This window comes from Drosophila miranda, chromosome 3 (genome assembly GCF_003369915.1).
Source record: "Drosophila miranda strain MSH22 chromosome 3, D.miranda_PacBio2.1, whole genome shotgun sequence".
NCBI lineage: Eukaryota > Metazoa > Arthropoda > Insecta > Diptera > Drosophilidae > Drosophila > Drosophila miranda.
In genome coordinates, this window is record NC_046676.1 from 19,150,063 (window position 1) to 19,175,853 (window position 25,791).

Sequence of the window (25,791 nt, forward strand, 5' to 3'; positions counted from 1 at the left end):
TAATTTTACAGAGAGATCAATTACTTTGAATAAATTAAGTAATTTCTCCAAGCGCTGCACCTACACCGCGCACTGCAATTCACCCACCAGTCTCTCCATCTCACTCCCACAACCACACGGTTTTGGTCTCTCTTTTCAGTAGCCGAGGAAGTAGAGAAGAAGCTTGATGAAATTATGCAAGGTGGTCCGACCCGACTCATATTGCTCAGTACAAATATCAAACGCTCTGAGTAGTGCTGAGGGTAAAATGAGACCCGAAAAAGAGTAAGCAGACCGACCACCTTGTATAACTGCATCATGAGCAAAAGTACCCGAAGCTAGCGTGGGAGAGAGAGCAAATAGGAAGAGAAGCAGGAGATCAAAGAATTAACGCATTTGCATCGTTCTCACTCAAATTTTTTCAGCCGGCCAAGCGTGTGTGTGTTAAATGTGTTACTATTTCGTTGTTTTGCTTTTTTCGTTTCCTTTTGCGCAGTAGTACCCGAATGGTGCGTGGGAGAGAGAGCAAATAGAAAGAGGAGTAGGAGATCAGAGAATGTACTCATTTGCATCGCTCTCACTCAAATTTTTTCACCCGCGCCAAGCGTGCGTTCGCAAGTCGGCTCCGCGTTTGAACCTGCGAAAATGCGGAAAATGGTGGAAAATCCAACAGGGAAAATGTCCCGCAGGTGTGTAGTAAAGTTTGGTGTGCAAAAAAAGTGTTTTAGTGGAAGAAAATGTGCGTTTAAGGCAAAATAATGCGCTTGATAAAGGGCGGGGGCGCAGAAAAGCAGTTCGTCGAAGGAAAAGTGCATCAATGTGTGATATATGTATGTATTTATATGTGTTTTATATACATATTTTATACAAATATGTGTAGAAAATCATATTATTTGGCATAAATTCTTTTTTTTTATGTGGCAAAATCTAAAATGTGAAATTGTTTCGTTGTCACGCTTTTTTTCGTTTGATCACCTCATATTGAGTTCCAGCTATGTGTGTGTGTGTGCGTGCTTGAAAATTCGTCAAGTTTTGTCCCTCTCCCACTCCAGGATGGGATAAAGCAGTGAAGAAGAGAATCGAAAAGGAATGACTGCTCTCGCTCCAAGTGAAGTTCATAATAGGGTAAGGCATTCGCAATAGTGCTGATCTGACTCTCTCTTGGTGCGTGTGTCCTCACGTACTCCCGCCCTCTTGCGCCTCACCTCATTTGAATAAATTAATGTCTAAAATTTGTGCTCTTATTGGAAAACATTTGGTGCGTTTCGCTGGCGTTTTCGGTGCGGTTTTGTCGTACCTTCGTAACGTGAATCTCTCCATCAGAATCGTACGAATCGGAGCTGCTTATTGTTGTTTATTACCATTGATACTTGTATAATTACAATATGGGATCGTGAACGCATCTGCCTTTCACCACAAATGGAATGCAGCCCTGTACTCATTTTGAGGGGTTATAATTTTTTGGTACAATGCATTCGAAAAACAAATATCTCTGCTCGTCTGCGTTTTTCCCATTGCCTTCGAGATCGCCGTCGGTTTGTGGCAATACTCGTAGGTGAGAATTTATGTAGATTTTTTTCGGCTGCTGCATGCAGCTGCTTGGCCCGGCTATTTGTCAAATTGTTAAGTCTTTAGTCTATGGGGGATTGACAGGTGGGGTAACTGGTCAACTAGCTGCCGTTTCGACGTGGCTTCCACCTTGCCCCCGCGACGGCCAACCGAAACCCAAAAACCATGCTCTCTGATATGGCAGAAATATTTCATGTCTGTGACGTGCCAGCCACCTAAACAAGCCGCTTAGTTGTACATTTTTCCATATTTGCAGCCACATTTTTTCCAGGTGTTGGCAAATATTTGAGATACTTGTGTTACCATTGAAAGCACAACAATGAAATGTGATTTTTAGGAGCCAAAAATATAAACAGAGAGCACCCATTGGGGTCACCAGAACTACTCGTTTTCACTTTGCCCACGCGATGATCTATTGAGTGGGAAGGCTTTTCTCTCTTCCCATAAAAATGCTTAAAGACTTTAACCCATTTTAAAGGCCGCAGCGAAATTGGAACCCAGAAAAAAGAAAAGTTATTAAAGAACAGAACAAGGCGGCTCCCAAGGAAGGTGCCGCCGGCAATGAGGAAGGTCAGTGAGTGGCTAATTACGGAACCGAACGGAGTCGGAAAAACACCCGCAATATATCTTTAAACGAGAGGAAGATGCAACGAGTCACAGCTACAGTTAGCATTCCATCAAGGCGAGTGCCACAACGAGTTGCCGTAAGACCAGGCCAGCGAGGGGGGGGCGCGGAGTGGATCGGCTAGGAGTGGGCGAGTGTCTGCTGGTGTGTGGGGCCTGGGCGTGTCCAAACATTGACAAATCATCTTGACACCTCTGGACTGTCATAAAAATGGGTTACGGACATGATTTGCAATGCAATAAACTTAATTGAGTGCGCGTCAGATTTTAATTTTAACCGAGCCCCGAAAACCGGTTCGAACATCGGAATTCCCCCAATCCCCATACCCCATACCCCCCATTCGCCCCATACCCCCCATACCAGACATTGTATATAGCGTATACTATATGGCATGAAGCGAACAAAAATGTGTATGGCCGAATCGAAATAAACTAAATAGTGAGTGAGCTGGTTCTAAGGCGCGAAAGTCGTAAAACGTTATTTTGTGATGCCCTCATGGTTCCTTTTCGATATTTGTTTTAACGATGCCATTAAATTCCCCCCTTTACGAAGACAGATTCGTGGCTGGATTTAGTTATTGCATTATAAAATGTCGCGCCGTTTAAATGGCGCCAAATTGTTAATAATCGACGCATACATTTGGTCATCATTAAAGCGGATTTTGTGGCTTTTGTGGTTTGCTATATATACCATAATAACGACCATAAATTCGCACTGATTTAATAATAACTTTTGGGGCAAATGCTTCAGGGGTTGGGGGTTGGGGGAGTAGTTTAAGAATTTTCTAGAGCTACAACAATTTCTGTACTTTCCTTTTTCATCTGCCAGATCGCTTCTCAAGAAATGTATTTAATTTTCAACAATTAAATAAAGCTGCCAACTAATCTCCCGTAATGGCTGGCTGTCATCAGAGTTGGCAAAATCTCAGCGTAAGCTGCACTTGAAAAATGGTTAAAAATCAACATGAATATGAATCTCTCAGATACAGTAGTGCCTGTGGCTGGGACTGGGGGCTGAATAGGTATTTCCGTCACTTAAGCTGTGGCTTAAAATGTTTCTTCATTAGAATAAGTGTCATAAAAATAAACGCATAAAAAAGGCATCTTTCAGATGCCCGACCGTAAGCGGATCTAATCATTTTCCCATAAACAGCCGGCCGGCCAGCCGGCCAGCCAGCCAGGGGCTCAACTAAAATCTGCTTAAATTTCACCTGACACGCTAATTTGGCTAATAAACATTCAACTTCAGTCAACCACAAAATTCAAACGAAATTTTCGAAGGCGTCAAACCATCGATGATCGGGCATCGGGGCCGAAAGTCAACAAAAAAAATGGATATAATGGTATTTGTTGTATACAAGAAAGTAATAAAATTAAATAATTTGCATATAAGACCGACATTCCTATACCCAGGCTGTTCCTGCACTGCTCCTCGGGTGATAAATTCGACGCTACTCAAAACCAGTGAGCTATTTGCCGTTGAAATATTTTGACGTCAAACCGAGACATATTCTCATGCAAATTTTTGTATCTCAAACCGGCTGATCTGCCCAGACAGAGGTGTAACATTCAAGTTTTCGAACATAATTTTGAGCTTGAAATTTCATGGAAATAAACAAAATAATTCACTTGATTCTGGTGAGAGGCTAGCTTTAATTCGGAATCAATCTATATCTATAGCCATCGCAGTGCTCATTAAGATGTCTGTTCTTCCAACTAGATATCTGATCAGATCTCCCAGATCTATACCCAAAAACGAGCCAAGGTTTGATGGAGGTTCTCAGTTTTGGAGAGGTGCCACAGACAGCGCCTTACAAAAGTGGCAAGTGCTTTGCGTATTTAAATTTATCGCTTAACAAATTTATTTTTTGTTAAACAAATTTATAAATTATTACTCTGAGCGTATAATAAAATTTCATTAGCGACTCTGTCTCCGACTCCGACTCTGGCGTTGGCGTTGGCGTTTTTCGCGGCGCTACTTGGCCGACCCTGCCCACCGCCTTTTGTTTTGGACAGACCCGTCGGAGATTTAGTAGAAAAGCCAGGACCGACAGTCGACACTGATCACTGGTCGCACTTGCGGGCTAAATTTGCATACGTCGCCGCAGCATACAAAAATGTTGGTTAATTAATTTCAGACACGCCATACATCTCGGATGCTTTGCATAAATTAATATGAAATCTTTATTTACTTATGATTTATGATTTATGCGGTGTCAACATGCCCCCCCCTGACATGCTATCAAACATCGACATTTTCCCTTAGACCCAAAGCATCTTTTGTGATGAAAATTGCCGAAAAGCGCCCACGCGTTTTGCCCGCGACTCTGCGGCGACTCTGGCCGCTCCAAACGGATTGAGGTCATAGGCGACGTTCGATTTACACATTGTTCGAGATTCTTATCAAATCTAACATGATTTTCGTATTATGTGTGGAATTTTGTTGTTGTGGTTTTTTTCCCAATATTTTTCAGTGGGGAATTCCAATTCAAATTGAGTGTCCAAAAAAACTGCTTGAGGGGGGAAATCAGCCAAATATGCTTGCCGGGGGGAAGGACAAGGACTAGTTAGACCTATAGATCGGTTTATGAGACATCATTTTAGCCATAATCTTACCTTTAATTTGAAAGTCTTTTCCACTAGCAGCTGGCTGTATCTTTGATAGGGGGGAAACAGGTGGGGTTTCTTTTCGAAATAAATACCACAGGTTTGTATTGTACTATATGTGTTTCATATTTATTATTTTGAATTCGTATCGTTTCATCGTCATTCGCAAATTGCTCGTTATAATTACTATTATGGTTATTATTGATCAGCAGCCCGTTATCGTTATCGTTATCGTTATCGTTAACAACGTTAATATTTGCATTATAGTTATCAATATTAGGTTGTTGTTGCTGAGGCTGCTGCTGCTGCTGCGGCTGCGGCTGTGGCAGGTTTAGGCTACGAAAAAGCTTCTTTAGAATATGTTTTTCGTGCTCCTCCTCGATGGGAGAGCCATCGTCGATTATATTATTAGCATCAATATGATTGCGATTCTCCGCCACAGTTTCGATAACTGTTTCCGCTTCCGCTGTTGCCCCTGGCTCTGCTTTCGTTGCGGCTTCATCTGCCACACTGTCAATTCGATCGTTGGATTGCTTAAGATTATTGTCAATATTCTGATTGAACGCGCTCTGGCTATGGCTATGGCTATGGCTATGGCTATGGCTATGGCTATGGCTATTTGGACTATCGAACTTAGTGCTAGTCTCTAAGCTACTAGAATCAGTCGTGCTACTTTTAGTATTCATATTATAATGCTCGTTACTGTACAAGTAGTTGTAGTTGTAGTTTTTTGGCAAGGCAGGTATTGCATTATTAACATTATCGCTATCACTATTTAGATATAGACTAAGATCTACGTTTAGATTACGGCTTACGTTTAGGTGTGGTGGTAGCTGCAGGGTTTGCTCTGGGCTTAGGGTTTCTAGGTTTCTATTAACATAGGATGTTGAGTATTCGTTTTGTTGCTCCCGCTCCCGCTCCTCCCGCTCCTCCCGCTCCCGCTCCCGCTCCTCCTCCTGCTCCTGCTGCTGCTGACGCTGCGAAGCCATCTCCACCAGCTGCATATCCGCCCTTGTGGCCGCACCAGAACCCGCTGATCCCGCTGATCCCGTGGCAGCGGCAGCTGCAGCGGCAGACCTTTTCCGCCTGTCCCGCTTACGACTGCTGGCCGCCAGGATGGCCACCAGATTGAAAGCGGAGGGGGCCAGCGAGGCAGCTGTGGCCGTCAGGGCCGTTGTGGTGGCCGTCGACGAGGAGGAGGCGGACGACGTGGCCTTGGGCAGGTGCTCGGTGTCGCGCTGCTCCTGCTCCTGCTCCCACTGCTGCTGCTGCTGCTTGTGGCGGCGCCGCTCCAGCCGGCGGCGTCGTCGCCGCTCCATGAGGGTGGCGTTGTTGTGATGGTGGCGCACCTCCAGGTTCTTCGGCTGCGGCTGTTGCATGGCCCCCACTGTGGCGCCGCTGTGGTGCTGCCGCTGCCGTAGGCGGTGCTGCTGCTGCTGCTGCTGGCGGTGCTGGCGTCGTTCCCAGTTTCGCTTGATGATTTTTTGCTCCTGCAACATGTCATCCAAGTGGTTGTCTTTCTTGTTGTTGTTGTTGTTGTTGTTGCTATTGGCTTGGTTGTAGGACTTAAGGCTATTGCTGTTGTGGCTGTTGTGGGCTATAGAAGAACTATCGCTAGTAATACTGGTTGCTGCTGGGCGACGCGGCCTTCCACGCACGCGTTTCGTGCCCGACACTGGCACTGGGCTCAACATTGTGGTTGTGGTTGTGTGTGGGGTTGTGGGGGTGGTTGTGGGGGCTGTTGTGGGTCTGGCTGTGGTGCTGCTGGTTGTAGTACTGGGCGTGGTTGTTGTCGTTGTCGACGTGGTCGTCGTTTTAGTGGTTTTGCTGGAAAACTTGTGTTTCCTGGGACCCAACAGCGCCATATTGCTGCGGAAATGCTCCGCCTCCGAGCGGAAGAACAGGAAACAGGCATTGCGCATCCGATTCGGGCGCTCCAGGTCCCGCGGACCGATGGGCCTAAAGTTCCGCTTGATCCCCACATGCAGCACCGGATTGTAGGCGTGCGTGAACTGATAGTAGCCGTGATCCAGTGACTCCCTGAAGTGGCAGTCGTTTGTGGCGTTTCTCTGTTCGAAGAGGGTCGAGATAGGGAGAGAAAGCAAGGCAAAAGCTGCCGTTAGTCGGGTTTGCCAGAGACAGGGATATCTAGGTGGGGAGGGGGGGACGTTCTCTAGGCTATATCCGGTGGAGACTCACCTTTCCAACAAGTCTGCCTTGATGAAAGCACAGATAGTAGTCCACATCCTTGGCATAGATGGTGATTTTGAAGTCCACGCTCAGTGCATCGCCCACACTGTCCATCGTGAAGGATTCTGTGGAAATTGAAAAATCAAATTTAATTAATTATTGGCAAACAAAAGTTTTCTATTGTGTAAATAGTCGACGGCGGCGATGGTGGTGGAGCACTTGAGCCGCCTGCAGATAACCCAATTAATTGAAAGGTTCTCCGATAAAGTTATGAAAGGCGTTGGGCGGTTGATAAGTGCGCCATGTGGAACGCCGATTCTTGGGACATTTAATGAAATCAATTAATCAACTGTCGTTCAGTCGTTGAACTCCCTCTCAGTGGCCGGGCGGGGGGGGGGGTTTAACCCTGAAAAATCTCTAAATTCTTACGGTCTGGGGGCAGACCTTCGGGGGGGGGTGTGCAGCAACAGCCTAAAGCCCAGGCACTAGCTCCACTGATAAGATAACATACCCAAGTGACAGTTTTCTGTTTCCTCACCGAAAGAGAGGCTATTGCTGAGACCCAAAGAGATGCTTCGAGGCCGTAGTACCAGCCCCGGACCTTTGCCCCTGCGGTCTGCGGCCTGGCATGCTGTCTTGTCGCTTTCGTTCACCCATCAACCTACTATGAGCGGCTGCTCCTGAACTTCACAGACGGGAGACGGCTTGGAAAACCGCAGAAAAAGCAAATAAATTCCGAAATAAATTCAAAGACGCACTGGACGGCGCTTGGGGCGGCTTCGTGGCGGTTCATAACATCAATCAAATATTAAATTACCAATAATTTAATTAAGCACGCCATATGCACAGACAGGGGGCGGTAGCGAGGGGTAGAGACGGGGTAGAGACAGAGTTCAAAATATATACGATGGGATGTACTCTCGCAGACTCTAGTATAAATGCCAATTTAATTTAAATGCCAATGGTAATTGATGAACGAACTCGGGAATGTCTTGGTGGTGGGGGGGGGGGGCGAGGAGGGGATACTTACGTGCCAGCGATATGTCCTCGGCGGTCACTTTGCCGTGCGCGTTGATGTGCAGCGCACGATCGTTGTGTTTCTTCAACGTTAAAACATATTCGTCCGTTTTCTTTGCGCCTGTTTTGATCACAAGAGCAAGCATTACCTACATGGAAGAGGGAGAGAGAGAGATTAATAGCTGATTCGCATCTGGCGACTAATCCCAGCCGCCCAGCAGCCCAGCAGCCCAGCCGCCCAGCAGCCCAGCAGCCCAGCAGCCGCGGCATAACGAAACCCTTTTGGCCCATAAATTTCCATTAATACGATGAGCTTTTTATTATGGAGCCTCGCCCGACTCGGACACATGTGACACGGCCGACCCAAGGCCTTTAATGGTCCAAGTTGGGTCGTTAAGCGGCCTGCCCTGGCAGCTGAAGTTAGAGCCATCCCAGTGGGTGGGCCCCGCCCTCTTTTCCGATTGGCCGGCTCCACCCACTGGCTGGCACGGGTCTGGCTCATGTCTCTCTTGGCTGACACGTTTTCCACCTTTGACCAACTGAATTTCACCAAGACCATTAATGATATCACGCGTAGATATGGCATATATGCAAATCAGCAAAACAAGCGGCAAGCCAGACAAATGACATATCGGAATGGATGGTGGAATCGACTGTTTATCGGGTCTACGGAGAGCGCACGGCACCAACGTCCAAATCGTTGGTTAGTTATTTTCGGGTAAATTGCTAAAAATACCCCCAGGGCTTAGTGGGGGGGCTTTAGGAGAGCTCTTAAGGAGCTCCGAACTTATGGCCCAAGTGCCGGGGAGGCGCGTGCCCGTCGAGGGTCCGTATGGAATGCCAGATGGAACATTCCTCAATCGCTTGTCAGAGCGGCAGAGCGACAGATGGGAGATCGGAGATGGATGGTTGGTGGCAGTGTTTGCACTACTCAAAAGCCGAAAATACTGTATCGTTTGACGGGCGACCTTTTCCACAGTTCAATGACGCTTTGGTGATAATCATAATAATAATTATTATTATTTTTATGGTTAGGCTCAAGTGGAGACCCCACAGCCGAGAGCCACAGAGCCACAGAGCCACTCCAAAGTACACACAAAACGCTCTCGTATCGAACTCTGAATGGGTCTCCCCCACTCCACTCCCATTTTCGATTACACACACTCTCAATCTTTCGATCTTGTTATGACATTTTCTGATAATTATTCCGAGTGTCGATGGGGTTTGAAGAATCCCAGATGGCCGAAACTGGGTTAAAGGGTCGTCACCATGTTGGCCAAGAGGAGAGGAGAGCGGAGCGGTTTCCCCCACATAAATTAGTTGCTCACGATTATATATACAACAAATTATACGCCATAAATCCGCTAAGCTTTACAATTACCCGCAGTCGTAAAAATGCAAAACCAAAAAAAAATATATATATTATTTTACATAAGCGGCGATTGGCGATTGGCGTTGGGCAGACTATATAGTAAATCAATCAAGGGCTACTCACCATCAGTATAAAAATAGTCCTGACATTGGGCAGCGTGAACTGTAGTAACCTGAAAGTAGAAGAACGGAACGGCTGTAGTAGGGCTTACGATACCCGCTATAAATAAGGAATTTCGAGAACTGTGTATGATTCAAAAATATAGCAAAATTTGCATAAATCCTACAGTTTATTATTAATGATTATTATTGATTTTATTGATTTGTTTTCAACGTTTTTTTTTTTTTTGTGCTTCGGACTTCCGTCTCGGGTCTGTGGGGCTTGAACAACAATTAAGTCATTTCATCATGAGATGATCGTGAGCTCTTTAAAAGCAACCATCTATGGGACTCTATGGAGAGCCCTTTCAGTGGCTCTGGCTCTGACGGTGGCTCTGGCTCAATGTCACCCCACAAGTGAGCACAAGTGGCCGGGCTTTTGTTTGTTTTTCTTTATCGATTCAACTGAACAACGTTTGTGGCCGGGAAAGTCTTGGCACAAGTATTCTGCATATACTGTTTCACGAGCCACTAATCCCCGCCAGGTCCATGTCCAGGCGCGGCCGAAAAGGTCATTGATTTCAGCTTAGCACTGAACTACAAAGCCAAGAACAAAACAAAACGAAAACCGAACCGAAGAGAACACAGAACTCAAGACCGAAAAGGGTAGTTTCTTGAGACGAAGGTCTTTTTTGCCCGGCCTGAAAAGTGAAAATATAAAAGAATCAAGCTCAAGAAATCAATACAGAGAGGGTGAGGGACGATGGACGAGGGACGAGGGCAAAACCAGCCCCGGGAGGAGGAGGCGCATTCAAGTCCCATTGCAAGTCCCTCGCCATTTACCCTCTCAGTGGGCCGTCCCCGAAAAATCAAATGCCTCGGGCCGTGTGGCGTGCGATTTTTATCATTTTTCAATTTCACGGCAGACAATACGGTCCATTTGAAATGTGCCCCCGGGAGACTTGGCTTTCGCTTTGGCAAGCAATTAAATCAGCTTTTGGGCTACCCGAAATATGAAAAGTGTGGAGGAGTTGTTGGCCATTCTGCTGACTGATCAATGGTGAGGGGCCAGGTAGGGGGAAAGCTCTGGCTAGGCAACCGCAAGGGAGACGGAAAGCCGAAACCGAAAACAGCACAAAAGCCCATCTCCATGTGACCCGCTGTGGCTCTGGCTGTAGCTCTATGCGATTCTCATGTATGTAATCCGATATCGCTCCTCTGTCTGTGCTTTACTTTTGTCTGTCTGTGTGTGTGTGTGTGTTGGCCTTACAATGCGACTCATAATTACCTTATTTGGTATGCAGACAGGGCACATCCCAGGCAGATACGGGAGCCCAAAAAGGGTCCCTCCAGCTCTTGTCTGGAATGTGCCCTGAATACTGAATAGTTTTCTTAAGTTTTCCTTTGGCTACGTGCCATGGCTGAGGACCTCCCAAAGGCGAGCTTTCACACAGACACGGCTCACCGACAGCCAAAGGTCGGACTATGAGCGCCTTGAGGCGCAGCTTTCAAAAGCTCACCAATACTAGTGCCAGAGCTGTGCGTGTGTATGGACTGGTGCCTCTTGTGGCGGCGTCTACGTCACCAAACCACTTTTAAAAAGTGCAATCTAATCACTTGGACATTTTTTCAGGCCTTAATTAGTTTGTCCATTCGATTGTATGGGTATTTTGATTTGGAAATAAATAAATCAACTCTGCTGAATGGAAATTAAAATTAAAATTAAACTCCAAGTGTTTCGGCCCGATCCCAACGACCGATAAATGTGCTAAGTGAAGCCAACTTGTCAGCAGCGAAAACTCAGTTACCTCCGATGTCTTTAGATCTGTCCAGTGCCCAGTACCCAGTATCCATTACCCAGCAAACTTGTTTGTGTTTCGCCTCAGAGAACGGGCACGTGTTGTCGCTGGACTTTAACACTTGTTGATTCAACATCCACAAAATAGTAACCGCTTTAAATGTGAATTTATATATATATTCGCGGGACTGCCATCTGAGGAATGCGGCGGCGATTAGATTAAGCCCAAGTATTTGGACAGCCAGTGGACAGTGGGTTGGCGCAAAAGATCCCACAGATAAACCCCCAAAGAAAGTGATAGACGATGTCCGACAACATGTTTCGGATTCCAGCGGCCACTTATGCTCCCTGATTGCGGCCACGTGTTCTCGCGGGCACCTCATCAATCATGTAATCGCCTCGACATAATTGCAGCCCCACAGCACCCCTCCGCGGGGAGGCCAAGTGTGAAATTCCATGCTGCCAATTGTGCGTGTGAGTGCGATGCAGTCTTTCCTTTTGTTTTAGGGGTTGCAACTGGATGTCACTCAATACTCAATACCCTGGCATCATCCACCTTGCGCTTTTCGCCGAGCCAGCAACAACCCTAAGCCTCATCCCCTCTGATCCTCCTGCGACTCCTCCTCGTCCTCGTCCTCGACCGGCTGCAATTGCATTTGCTGCGACTTAATGAAGTTCTAGTAGCGCCGAGAGCGGACAGAGGACAGAGGACAGAGGACAGCGGAGGGTGGATGGATACACGTTCTTTAGTGACTTTGACAGTTGCCAGTTTGAGTTCTGCGAACAGGGGCCGCACACAGGCGGTGTATGAAAATATTTATATAATTTTTGCAGCGACAGGCGGCAGTGGGAGGCCGGATTCGCACGATCTTGGGTGTGGGTAATGCAAGAATGCGACTGCCAGTGGGAGAGAGCGGAATCTAGAGTACATGGAGCAATACCTTGCCTACTTTTGGTACCCACTCAGAGGTCCATCCATCCATCCCCCCCCTAAAGCACTTGAACTTGCAGCAACGCCCCAAATATAAACAGACACAACAAAGATCCGACGGGGAATCGGGAGCCCGTGCGAGTTCAATGTACCCCAGCGATAAGCTAATGTTGTTGCCTGTCGCTAGATATACGTACGTACAATATATGGAAGAACCAGAGCAGAAGTCGTGCACGGAGCACAGTGTCAAGGCTGCGCGATGGAGGCTGCTGTGGAGCTGTGGAGCTGCGAAGGTGCGACGTGCCGCAACACAAATCTCGACTCATTAGCAGCCCTCACTCTGTTACTGTTACTCAGATGCTGCTGCATAATTCCTGGAAAAGGCGTGAAGCGGAATGGGCCCGGCCCTGTTCGAGGGGTGGGATCTAATGCGATTTTCGTCGCAGCGACAGCTGCTGCTGCTGCTGCTGCTGCTGGTCTATTGGGTGATAAGCCGCTTTCAGAGCCCTTTCTGATAAGTAGCCAGCCCGTCCGACGACGGGCTACTTAAGTGGCAGCGGCCAGAGACTTTGTTGTGCTAGGCAGCCATTCAGCAACTTTCCCAAAGTGTCAACAGTGAGCAGGCGGGCCCCGAGTCGGGCTCCAAGGCAAACATTCGGGCAAGTGCATTGATTGAATGTCTAGGGACTGTGCGAGTTGCTCAAATATGACACCTTTTCTCGAGGCAAACAACAATAATTATGCACCCGAGATGCACTATCGATATATCGATTTATTGTCAGTTTTGTTATCGAACAGAAATGCAGCCATAAAAGTCGCTTTTACATTTGATAAGCTCTGATAAGGCGCTCGCTGGGCCTGGCCAATAAATCAATCGAAAGCACAGCCTTGACAATAACTCATCCATAAACCAAACGCTTAGCCCCCCCTAACCCCAGAGGACGGGACGGATTTCTTCAAAAACTTTCTAATTCCGGGGCGAGAAATTCATCAAAATCTCTTATCGATGATGGCCACCGCCGGTCAGGGCCTAGGCCTACGCCGTTGACTGTGCAAAGTGGGTGTGTTTGTTGTTTTACACAACCGTAAAACAACAACAACAACACGGCACATTGTAGGTCAGGTGCAACGTCAATCGTCTTTGGCCCTATGCAGGTGTATGGAGAAGAGACTGCGACGGGGACTGCGCGACTGGTTGTAATTCATAATGCAAATATTTGCATAAATCGAACAATTTTACAAGCGAGTACTAGCTGGTAGATCTACGGGCACCCATCGCTTCTCCCCCCCCCCTCCCCCCCCTGAAAATATGCCAAAAGAAAGCCAAGTTATCAGCGTGGAAAACTTTAGTAATAGTAAAACCAAAGACCTCCGCGTGTTCTGGCAGCAAAAAAAAAAAGGAAAAGCAAAATAAACAATAAACACTTGACGGTCGTCGCATTGTTATTATTATTATTATTATACTGGTGTGTGTGTGTGTGTGTGTGTGTGTGTGTGTGTGTGTGTGTGGGGCTACTACTACGCGTAGTACGCCAAAGGCGTATATTTTGAAATTGTTCGTTGATAAGATAGTGGGTGGGTGCCTGGCGCTTGGGTGTCACCTCGGGTGCGTTTGTACGGCTTGGCGACAGTCCAAGATGGTCCGAGATGGTCCGGAGATCCTAGCCAACCCGTTAATCGGGTGCCATGTGGATGCCACCTCAGAGGAATGCGAGAAACTCTGAGCCCAGCTGCTGCCATGACTAATCGCCAACGATATATGTATGTACTAAATGCTCGGTAAGGCGGAGCTTGTGGGAGGAACGTGACTTGGTGCCACAGCCTGTGGCGTCATACGCCTATGTTCCCGGCATTGCATTACTCAATTTTTGTTCTGAAACCAGAGCAGAGCAGGCATACAGCTTTTTGCGTAAACCGAGCGTAAACCTAATTATAAAAAAGAAAACTTTTAAACGCCAACAAACTTTTCAACAAACTTGCGGGGGGGGGGGGGGGGACACGTTTTGCCAGTGGCAGATCTTTCCCTTGGAATGCTAGAAGGCTACAAACAGTTACAAATGATTCGGTTTCGGTTTCGGTTTCTGTTTCTGGGGCTCGATGTCAAGTGATTGCATTAATCAAAGCTGCACAAATATGTGCCGAGTCATAAATACAGGCGGCATATAGCCGGGTTTATGATGTTTTTACCATTAGAACATGTGATTTGGCGAATCGTACAATAAATTTCAATAAAACTCTTGAGGAGAGTGTGATAGATTAATGTGTATAACGGAGATTGTTGCGAGTCTAGCGTGTCAGAGACAGGGCCAGAGGCTGGGCACGCTCCACCAGAAGTGCTGCTCCATAACGGGCTGCCATTGGGGCTTATCACCCTTCAGGTGGGTTCTGTTCTCGAGTGTTATCTGCTCCTATTTCCGTTTAATTAATAAAAGAAAAGAACAAATTCGAACTAAAAAATCAAATATTGTCTCATTGGCTCTTATCTTCCCCCTCGAATGCGTTGCCATTTGGGGCGTGGCCATGTTTGACTTGGGGAAATGTTGAACTTGTTTTATGGCTGCCCTGCCAGAGGTGCCACGGATGGGGTGTGAGATTAGAGACAATTAGTTTGAATTAGTCGGTGGGGGGGGGCTGGGGCATTAAAGGTTTAACTTGGTTTACTTTTTCCCTGGATTGGAAACTCTTTTGGGCGACTGCTCCACGCGTTTTCAGCCGAGGGTTGGCCGCGCTGGCAGTTGATTTAGAACTCAGGTAAATGTCCTGAGATCTGAACACGCCACAAGTCCCCGACGACCCTCGAAAGTTTTTTTTTATTTTTCGAAAAAAGGGGTTGTACGCGCACAGAGAGCAGTACACTCACACACACACACACACACACACACATCCTGACAGTTTGCATGTGTTGGTGCCATAACAAGTTATAAATGGCAATTATGGACCTGAACCAGATACAGATACAGAAACAGAAACCGAAACCGAAACCGAAACCGTATGCGATTTCATATTTCATGTTTCAAACATATAATTGTGCTTTTGAATTGTTTTTTAAGTGAAATAGCGCTTTGGCCCTTATAAAGGAGGGCTGCACACACACACACACACACACACACACACGCACACAGATGGCGTATAGGTGTGCGAAACACAGGTCATGGTATTTGCGGATTATTCCTTTGATTGGGTTTGCTTTTTGGCGTGGTTTTTTCTTTTTGCCTCCTTTTGCACGTGGTTGCCCCACAAAAGATACAAATCGCTTAAGCTCTGAATGAATTCTCACTAAAAGGTGGAACGATACACGTCTCATTTATTATTTTATAATTCCATTCCATTAAAAAATACCTTCTAGGAAAATTTCACAACTGTCTGGCCTGGCCCAAGAATTCACTTTTCTATATCTAAGGAATTTCACATTTTTACGATTTGAATTGCGATCATTCTGGTGAAATTGAATCACTTCGGTGCGATATTGAATTTGTACTTACATTGTATATTTCTGGCCGCATTGTAGCCCCCAAATTTAAGGGTATAAATTATAATCCAACATGGGTTTGTGCGTAAGATCGTCGGCAGTCGTACATGGGGCTGGGGCTGGGTCTGGGTCTCGGTCTGGGGCTTTCTGCTGTGGTCGGCGAACAAGACTCCGAGCGGAAATCAAGCTTCATATGATTCCTCGGGGCCGAAGCGCGGCGTCAACAAAAATTTCCACACCGCAAAAAAAATGCAATCGAATCCGAGCGGCAATTCTCAATACACCTTATTTTATGTTATTTTATTTCTTGGAATTTTTTACCGCTGCACTTTATGTTATGTACAATTATTATTCCGATTATATTTATATTGCACTTGCGACAGCGACAGCGACAAATTTTGTATTTTATTCGAATTTCTTTTTGGGTTTCCTTGGCACTGGCTCTACTTCAATAGTTTTACAATTTTTCAATTTTCTTCTGGCTGTGTCCGTAAATCCAATCAGCTTATCGTTTCACATAGAATTCACTGTTTCACCTTTTGGCTAATTAATCATTTGATTGTCACGTTAACTGATTTGTTTCTGGCTTAGCTGCCGCCACACATTTCGATCGGGCTTCGAACAGAACAGTTTTACATATTTAGTGGATATGTTGATATATTTTGTTTTTATTTATTATATTCTTTTGATTTTTCTCCTTTTTTTTTGCCGAAAATATCAACATGTATTTGTGGGGCTTATCAGCGGACTTATTTTTCTTTTCTGAATTTCGAAAAAAAAAATCCGACACTCTTTTTTTCTTTTCTCCGGTTTTGTTTCCGCGCCCGCCCGCTGTTGTTTGAAATATGCCCGCCTTCAAAAACCGCTGGTGCTGGATATTGTTGCCCAGCCACATGTGTCCAGAAAGCATGTTGCCGGCTCGATGCAACTTATCGCAACGTGTTGCGGCTCGAGTCTGTTCTTCGACGTCCCATTAAGGCAGAACCATAAAGATACACAGCTTTTTGTTCTTTATACTTTATCGTCTATTATTTTGGCATTACTGACATTATTTTTTTCAAGGAAAACCATTGTATTTATTCCTTAATTGCCGCCGTTGGTTCAGTGCTTTCAATAAAAACCCGGGCCTATCGATATTAATATAAATGCATACGATATATCTGTTCGACACTTTGTCAACATGCTGATGGAACACATGTTGCGAGGCCTGAGCAGCCACATGCAACATTCAATGCAACATTTTGTTTTTATTTACTAGAGGATAATTCAAAAGAATTTAATTTTATTAATTATTTAATTAAGTTAATGAAAAATGTTAGAAAAATAGCCCCATGATACTAATTTTTCTGTATTGAGGGCTTTTTTAATGTTTAATGAACAGACTCGCACTAAAAATATTTGGGTGATAGATAGATGGATTTCTTTGGGATGGGACGGGACATGCGAGGGACGGACTGGTGTCTGGAATTCCCCCGGGAATGTGGGACACCCCGCTAAATAATGATCTATGCGCCCGCACCTGCCCCACTTTCGAAAACAAGTCACCCACCCACCCAGTCGCTCGCTCACCCACAAGACCCCATTCGCATGGGTATGCACCGGGAATGCCGGACGACTGTATTGGGCAAGGTCCAGTTCGCCAGGCCATTAGCAAAGTTGCCGCTGCATTTTGATATTGATCGATTAGCCCGACCCGTTGTATCAGGCACTTTTATTGATCATGCTGTAAATCAAATGTACATATGTACATATGTTTGTTGCCAACGACCCAAAAAACAAGAATCACACAAGAAGTTATGCGCCCAACTAGCCCGCCTTTGAGATTACATTAAGCAATATTTGGGTGGCTTATCAAGGCCCCACTAACTGGAGAATCCTGGAGCACCGTTTCGCCAATGAGGCGTGATCTGTCGGCGGGCACAAAGCAGGCGTAGTTCCCCGAAAACGACGGAACCGTACGAGTGTTTGTGGACTTTGGTCGTGTACCAATTTTCAATTAACTCGATACCTAGATAACTGCACAAGTTTTGTGATAGGTTCAATTAAAGGCACACAAGGGGCGCACAAAACTAGAAGAATCTCCGGCCATGAATGGAATCCAGTAGCGTTGCCCTCTCTTATCGCAATAAAAACGAAAGAACACCAAAAATTCATCAGCCAGGTATTTTGTTTACGCAAATCTGTGACGCATCGCATCAGGCGTCGAAAAAATGCCAAAGAATTCCCACTAATGGTGACATTGCTTGGCAGAAATTCGCTGGTAATGTTTTTATAGCGCAGGGCTTTACTTTACAGGTCCATAAACATGATGAAATTGATAGCACATTGGTATCCCAACATTACGTTGATAAAATCTCGTCCGACTCGCAGTAAGCAGTAAAAGATTGATTTCAAATTGAGTTCGAAGCTCGAACCTATCGCCTAACAGTGGCAACCTCTCTGTTCAAACATGTTGCAGGTGTTAGCAGAGTCCAAGCAGTGCAAGCAGTGGGGGCAAGTGGGTTCTGCTTTAAAGAGTAACTGCATGTCTCCCTTTAAAAATATTATTTCCATTGTTTTAAATGAACATTTTCCCCATTTAACCAAAATGTTGGCCCACAGTCCACGTCTTTATTGAAAGGGAAGCTCAAATATGTCTTTGGCGGCAAGTTAATGAAGATTTATGGGGGGGCCAGAAGAAAATTAGCAACTGATAAGGACAGTGATAAATTAATCAGGCGAATGAGATTGATGCACTTTCGCCAAAGCAATTCCGCCACATTCCTCTAGACAATCACAAGTGTGCGCCCGATAATTGCTATCTGCTGATATCTCATACGCTATTCTCTTTCCAGCTCCCTGCGTGGCCCTCCGCTGAAGGTTAGTACCAGCCAAGCCGCACACTTTTGGCCCAATAGATGATCCGAGCCAGGAATTCCGAGTAGTCCTTCAAGGGATTCTTATTGTGCTGGGCCGACGCAGCAGGACGTGTCCGGGCTGGCGCCGTGCAATGTGGAAAATGCACAAAATGGCAAAGGGAAATACATATGTGTGAAATTTTCACGGGCCAAACAAAGCCAAAAAGAATACAAATTCTAGTATTTACTGGCCTGGAGGGACACCGCGTCAGGTGTCCTACGTCCCAGGGTCCTGTGTGTGGCACATTGACAAGTTAATTTGTTGTTGCCTTTTTCCAGCAAAACGCTGGGCCAGCGCTGATTTATGAGTCTGTGGGTGTCCTTCTCCTCAGAAGTCTCGTCATATCTGATGCGAATGTGTCACACTCACGACACCCAGCGAAAGAGTGTCTCTGCGTCTGGCTGTACCCCTCCGGTTGTCGCCCCCTGACCCCAGCGCATCGAGTGCAGGGAAAATAAAAACCCTGAGAAATATTTTAATTAAAATTCACTGCCCCAAAAAGAGCAACGAAACGTAACTACCAAAACCGCAGCCCCAGACAGGATAAAAACCGAAGAGGCAACAGCCACCAGCCACCAGCCACCAGCCACCAGCCGCCGCCTGATCTCAACTGATAAACGCGAAAACCAACAGAAACAGCAAAAACAACAACAACAACAGGCCGAAAGGTAAGCCAACGGCAAAGGCAACGGTGGGCGTTGGTAAAAAAAAAAAAAAAACGATCACAAGAAATAAAACACAAAGGAAGCAAATGCGAGGTATGCAAAGATTTCACAGCCACGACCAAGGGATACCCATCGGAATGGAATTGTGGACATTGTGGCAAGAGACTCCTTTCGCGTCCCTAGTGCCCTTTAAAGGGTATCAAAGCCAGAGCAAGCCCTGCCTTCCAAGGAACTGCAAGCGATTGTCTGGATGGCGATGAGAGCCTGAATGGAGACGCCGATGGTGTTGCAGATGGAAGCCGGGGACAATGGCAGGCTGGCACTCCATCGATGGATACCCCGAGGGCAGGAACGTCCCCAAAATTTACCGCTTTCCATATCGCACGCATCTTTATTGTCTCGGTCTCTGTTCAATTAAACAAACAACACGCTGGAAACCCTTTTTGGCAGACCCCTATGGGTCACGTCAGGCCAACTGTCGGACAGCACTTGGCCACCGAATTTGGGCTGCTAACAAGAGTTTGTTAATGAAAATGTACTAGACAACCCTCCTTTTTCAATGAAGAGTACTATCCTCTCCATTAATTTATGCGTTGTGCCTCATTGGGTGCCCCTTGATATCATGGAGTGAAAGTGATCGGAGATGACTCCTTCCCGAGGGTTCCGCTAAGCCACCCCTATGGGCAGATGGGGACCATCCATACCAAGGGATTCTTTCTAATCATTATTCAGGGAACAACACGAACACGTGTAAGTCGCGTCGTGTTTGGCCAAGAAATTAACAATTGTCGGATCTCAGAGTGAAAACATTGGGCAAAATTTATGCGTGTCAATATCGAAAAGTATGCGGTTTGGCATTCAAACAAAGCGGGGCGAAAATAGCCATCAGTGGCCAAATCTGAATCTGGCAATAATGAGTAAATAAATGTTTGGGCTTTTGTTGGGCTGGCCAAAAATAATGGCCAGGAAATTAGTAAGACAAATATTGGGGAATGTCCAAGAGAGATACGTGTATCCAACCGTGCGGCATGTGGGCTCCAAACTTGGCCAAGATGTTCTTCGTTTTTGGAGCGTCTGGCGCCGTTCGGTGTGCAATCTCTGGCTCGATATTTATGACAATTTACGACTTCTGTGAATCAGCCCCATCAAAACGAGCTTCAGTATTTTCGCAACGAATTAACGCTCTTTTGGCAAAAGGTTAAGGCCAAGGCGAAAAGGTTAATGTGTTTCTAAATGCCTTGCTAATTGACGAGCGGTATTCCACAGCAAACAGAAGGCTCCAGACTGCGGAAAAACGTTGTCCGAGGAGCTGGGGTTTCCTCTGCCTTTAGGCATTTCTCTTCTGTTTTCTCCCTACCTAAAAAAATGTATGAATAAAATATGTATACACCTGAAACGAGACTCATAAATGACTCCCACCAGCCGAGTGCCAGATATCTCTGTCCACGCATCTCAATATGTATATGTTTTTGGGTTCCATTAGCTTACTAGTCGCTTCATTACATGGCCATTAAGGTAGAGCTGCCACCAGACCGTGCCGCAGATGATGGCTTGTAATTTGATGCGCAATAAATTTGCCGGTTCCCACCAGGTGAGAAGGTGGAAAATATACAAAAATAACACTAGAGACCCTAAGCCAAAGCCAAAGCCATAGCCAAACATTTTCATTAGGCGGACGCATGACACCCACAAACGGTGGCGATGCTGTTTGCATTTGCATGCTTATAAGAAGCGGGCTCATAATTCATTGGGCCAACAGGGCCCCGTTGAGTCTCTGGGCCAGAGGTCTTCCGAGGCAGCTGCTGCTCTTGGCCAAGAAAACTCCAAGTGCCGCTGAATGAAATATTTAAGGCTTTGCCGAAACAATTTGCGGCTCTGTGCGAAGTGCCAGATCCAATCTACCCGGCCCCTCCCCACCATTTGAGTACTAAAAAACCCAAAAAAAGATCCCGCAGCTGACAAATTTCGCGCTCCTCCATCTCCTCTAAAAAAAACAAAAAAGACCAAAAATATTAGTATTTATTTTTGCCATTTTGGGGCTACAAATCGGCTCCATTTCAATGAAGAGCGAGGGGTGGGGGGTAGAGTGGGAGGCTTCACCGATTTGCATTCCTCAAGTAATTAGTAAAGTCTGATGACTGCCATGGGAATTTCATTTGCCGATTATTTGCATCTCAACTAATTAGCGGACAAAAAAAAAAGAAGAAGAATAGTACAATATTTGTGTGAAATTCTCGGAACAGGATGTAAATAAACACTTGCGCGGAGAGGGGGGTCCGATACCCGATAATGATGATCTTTCGGCACCCAAGAAGCCTCCCCCACCCGGCAAACTAATCAAGGATGGACAGCAGCAGCCCATGGCCAGAGCTGTTCGGGGCAATCAAGTGAGAAAATTAAAATTACATGACCATGGATCCACGGATCGCATGGATCGCATGGATCGCATGCAGTGGCCCGCATTTAAAGGTTCATAACTTCCAAGTCAATTACGCCTGCTGCGTTCTCTAGAGTCCAGATGCCTGGGATGTGAATTAGAGAAATTGCACGCTCAAGTGGAAGAGAGGACCGGAGCGGACCTCAGGTCTGGCCTGGACTGACTGACATAACTCACGAGTGCCAGACGCACAGATACAGATACATACAGTGTTGCAGCCTCCGCATAAACCGCTGTTCGGTTGCAGGTGAACTAGACAAGCAGGGGCATCCTCGAGAGCCACTCCACAAATAAAGGGACTACTGTGGGAATCGTACCGATCGTACCGACCAGAACAGAACAGAACCAGCATCAGCGAATTAATTTGTGACGCGCGCGCTCCACACACAGTGCTCCTCCAATCTCCATCCACATCTCGGGGGCCAGTTCCCGATCCTCCGCCTGGAGGCAATTTGGAGGTAGCCCAACTCGTGACTGCACCGCGGCACAGTGTCTGGATCTCTGGACCCCAAAAGCCTTCCCTCCAACGCACACAGCGAGCACGTTTCAGGGGCTTTCGATCCACCGTGCTCGTCGTCGTCATCGTCGTGTGGCAAGTGGCTGCTTGACTGCTGTTGCAAGATGTTGCAGCTTGTGCTGCAGTCGCGGCTCCAGCTTCTTCTTTTGGGGGCATCTTGGCGGCTTTGGCGCTGGTGTCAAACGTTTTGTAATCTGTCACGTCGCATCGTTTTAATATTTCTGCGCTCATGGCCCGGCTACGGGGAAATGCACTCGGTTGCGTGTAAAAATAGGCGTAACCCTTTGGTATTTATGGTCTGGTAGTAGTAGATGGTCTTACCGACCAGACCGCGACGCGACGCAGAGTGGTCTGGAGTGGAGTGGAGTACGAGTCTCCAGGAGGGCGCTCCCTGGCTGCTTTGTTTGGTTTTCAGCAGCCGAGAGCCGCCTTGGGGCCTTGGCAGCAGGTTCAAGTGCTTCTTACCCAAACACCAACTACTTTCGAGGCTCCAGCTTCAGCTCCAGCTCCACTCTTTTATTATCTAAATCATTATTAGTTTGACCTTCAGCCCCGGGGTTGAGTTCTCTTATCTTATTAATTATTTGCTGGGGGGACTACTGTGCGTCTGACTCATCAGCGGGGTTTTCGGAGCGGATTAGCGGGTCCCAGAGATACAGAAAGAACCCGGCCAGACGGATCACCCTTCGCTTGAGCGATCCTCCGTTATATATAAGTATTTCATTTAATATATAATTATCCACTCCACTAATTACCTCGACTCTGAAGACCGCCCGGGCATCGACCTACTAAAGAACCGATTCCAAAGCTTCCCACAGGCCTTCGGCACGCATATCAGCGCGTAATTTGCTAACCCTACTCAAGACCCATAACCGGGGCCAGTCATGCGGATGCGGCAGATACAGTAGTTAGCCATTGCAGAGCCTGACAACCGTTAATCAGGCGCCACAAATCAGCAAGAGACAGGAGACAGGAGACAGGAGAGAGAGGGAGATGGGAATGGGAATGGGTCAGGCTCTGCCTCTGATTGGAGGGTGTCTATTTTTGGCTGTGAGCTCCAAAATGGCGCTACTTGTGCCCAAGACATAGGTGCAGCTACCCGTGACTTTTCCATTGTCTCTGCGCGAAAATATTGACACTGTCTACCGCACTTTGGGCTGGTAATCCAGTGGAGAGTCAAAGGGAATGGGAACCGTCAATTTACATTTGCATATGCGTGACAATGATTAAGCTAAATACCAGCGCCTGCTCCCCCCTATTTACCCATGGGGATCTGTGAGTGGGTGGCGGCGAGTGTTAATTGCCCCAGACTCAATCAGGTGGAATGGAATATTTATGAGCTTGGACTGGGGCTTGGACTGGGGCTGGGACCGATTAGACAAAGTCTGGTATCTGGTATCTAATTGAATCTGAAACTGTGTGTGAGTGTAAAAGCGGAAACTATCAAGACGGGATTCAGATTCCACGATTATCGTAGATATTCTAATTGCCCCCTTCCTACAGTATCCTTGCTTTGTCACTGCAACCCTCCCCCATCACTATCCTTAAACTCCCCTCATCAATAGCTATCCCATTTCTATGTCTTACAGATGATACCCCACCGATCATGCCCGACTCTACTGCTATTCCTGATCACTCAGGGGGATGTGATCGCCAGTGTAGGTCTGTCCCATATCATAGGCAAGCTGAACGATCACCTGCGCATCTCCACAAACATTTTGTACTGCAACGAGCACCAAAAACTGATCAATTACGAGTCCGAATGCCTTCGCACAGCGGGGATCACCAGAATGATCTACACCTCGGCGGCGGCCGTCAACTCTTCTCGTCTGCAGCGTCATATAGGAGACGGTAGCCAGCTCTTTGTTGTGATCAGCACTGAGCCGCCTTACGATCTCTTGCGCACACTGGATCTCCGCTTCCAGAATGCCGACTTTCTCATCGTCATCGACAGGCGAATCGATCGGGAAATGTGGCTGGCCTACGTGCAACATGCCTTTGAGCTGGGCTACGTCCGCCTTTTGCTTCACACCACCCCGAATGGCGGCGTCTATGGGAAAACGCTGTTTCCCAATGTTCGGATAGACCCCACTACTGTGGAGCAGTACCTGCAGCACAGGGCCTCCGTGCGGGACCTGCACGGCCACCCGGTCCGAGTGGCGGCCTATAAGAACGTGCCGCGCAGCTTCATGTACGTGAACTCTTGGGGCAGGATGATCTACGCGGGCTTTTACATGCGGTTCGTGCGCGCCTTTCTGGACTCGAGGAATGCCACCTTCATTCCCGTCCACACCCCAAGCGACTCGCCCGGGAACTGTACCCTGGCCCTCAGGAACGAGACGGTGGACCTTTGCGCAGACTCTCTGGCGGCCAATCCGGAGATGTTCAGCCTCACGTATGGCTTCAGGATCGCCTATGCCAATGTGATGGTGGCCCACGCAAAGCCGCTGCTCTCGTACCGCTATTTGGAGGCTCCGTTCCAGATCAGTGTCTGGCTCTGTCTGGTGACCTATGTCATCCTGATCGTCGGCCTCCTGAGCTGCATCCACTGGCAGCAGCACCGACGGTGGGCCTTCAGCAAGTATCTCTTGGAGGTGTTCAGTTCGCTGCTCTTTAGCGGCTTCAGTCTGCGATCGATTCGGGGACGCGAGCGCTACATACTCTTTGGAGTGATCTTCATGACCGGCTTTGTGTACTCCACCATGTACCTGGGTCTGCTGAAGAGCATGCTCATCTCGGAGGTGTTCGAGCCACAGATCAACACCTTCGAGCAGCTGGTGGCGAGCAACACCACCCTGCTGGTGGACCCCTACGATCGAATACTGTTCGCAAAGTACAACATGCCGGAGGTGCTGTGGTCCGTCGTTCAGACGGTGACATTTGAGACGTTGCTTTACCATCGAAACCGCTTCGACCAGAGCTACGCCTACGTGCTCTTCACGGACCGGATGGCCCTGTACGAGACGGCCCAGCTATTTCTGAGGCATCCGCGTCTGCGTCGGATACCCGTCAACTTTGCATTCCTGTTCACCGGCATTCCCATGCGCAAGAGGTGGTTCCTCAAGGAGCACCTGAGCACCGCCTGGTACCATGCCTTCGAGAGCGGACTTACGCGGAAACTGTCCGAGGATGCCAACAACGAGGCGATGAGCGTGGGACACCTGCATTACCTCATAACGGAGCACCTGGAGGCGAAGCCGCTGGACCTCGATTATTTCGTCATGCCCGCCATCGCCCTAGCCCTCGGCTCTGGCCTGGCATTCATCAGTTTTGTCATCGAGTTGACGGCCTGGCGCATGTGCCGCTCCCGACCGCAAGTCTAAATGCAGATGATGAAGATGCTGCAAGAGTACTCCTCCCTTTCACTTCGTTTGATGTATTGTTGTGTTTGTTGTGGCATGTTTCAGCACATTCTTGTTGGCTAGAAGTAAAGCACAGAGTAGTAATTACTGTTTTAATCGTTGAAAATAAACCAATAAACTCAGAGGCTACCTCTTAAGTGCGCCCCTCAATCGATGAATGAACTTTACATTGATTTCCTTTTATTTTTAGCCCCTTCTGGCAGCAAAGCATCGCAGGTGAGTAGTCTTTTGCCGTCGAAGGTTTAATCTGAAGGACTA

General features: G+C 47.1%; 2 protein-coding genes across 3 annotated transcripts; one reads left to right on the forward strand and one right to left on the reverse strand.

The window, feature by feature from the left end:
* The first annotated feature begins 544 nt into the window (after positions 1-544).
* Positions 545-25,718, forward strand: LOC108159827. Of its 2 annotated transcripts, none has more exons than XM_017293402.2 (3): positions 545-809; positions 972-1,104; positions 23,761-25,717. In XM_017293402.2, exons 2-3 carry the CDS (start codon positions 1,069-1,071, stop codon positions 25,492-25,494), a joined length of 1,770 nt encoding a protein of 589 aa, XP_017148891.1. In that variant the 5' UTR covers positions 545-809; positions 972-1,068; the 3' UTR covers positions 25,495-25,717. The 2 variants fall into 2 exon arrangements, with proteins under 2 accessions (XP_017148891.1, XP_017148892.1); XM_017293403.2 differs by lacking the exon at positions 545-809 and adding an exon at positions 18,489-18,513 and having other exon boundaries at positions 1,078-1,104; positions 23,761-25,718.
* Positions 4,798-16,510, reverse strand: LOC108157936 (integrator complex subunit 5-like protein). The gene is made up of 5 exons (XM_017290080.2): positions 15,668-16,510; positions 9,482-9,530; positions 8,000-8,135; positions 6,979-7,094; positions 4,798-6,848 (listed from the first exon to the last, which is right to left on the reverse strand). Coding segments are annotated over exons 1-5 (2,340 nt in total). The 5' UTR covers positions 15,670-16,510; the 3' UTR covers positions 4,798-4,811.
* Positions 25,719-25,791: the final 73 nt, after the last annotated feature.

What these genes read in the sequence shown, in the direction of transcription:
- LOC108159827 (XM_017293402.2), top strand. Translation starts at nt 1,069, where the DNA reads ATGACTGCTCTCGCTCCAAGTGAAGTTCATAATAGG. An exon ending in CAAGTGAAGTTCATAATAGG is followed by an intron (nt 1,105 to 23,760) that starts GTAAGGCATTCG and finishes TATGTCTTACAG; the next exon opens with ATGATACCCCACCGATCATG.
- LOC108157936 (XM_017290080.2), bottom strand. An exon ending in GGACTATTTTTATACTGATG is followed by an intron (nt 8,136 to 9,481) that starts GTGAGTAGCCCT and finishes TCTTCCATGTAG; the next exon opens with GTAATGCTTGCTCTTGTGAT. An exon ending in AAGGCAGACTTGTTGGAAAG is followed by an intron (nt 6,849 to 6,978) that starts GTGAGTCTCCAC and finishes CTCTTCGAACAG; the next exon opens with AGAAACGCCACAAACGACTG.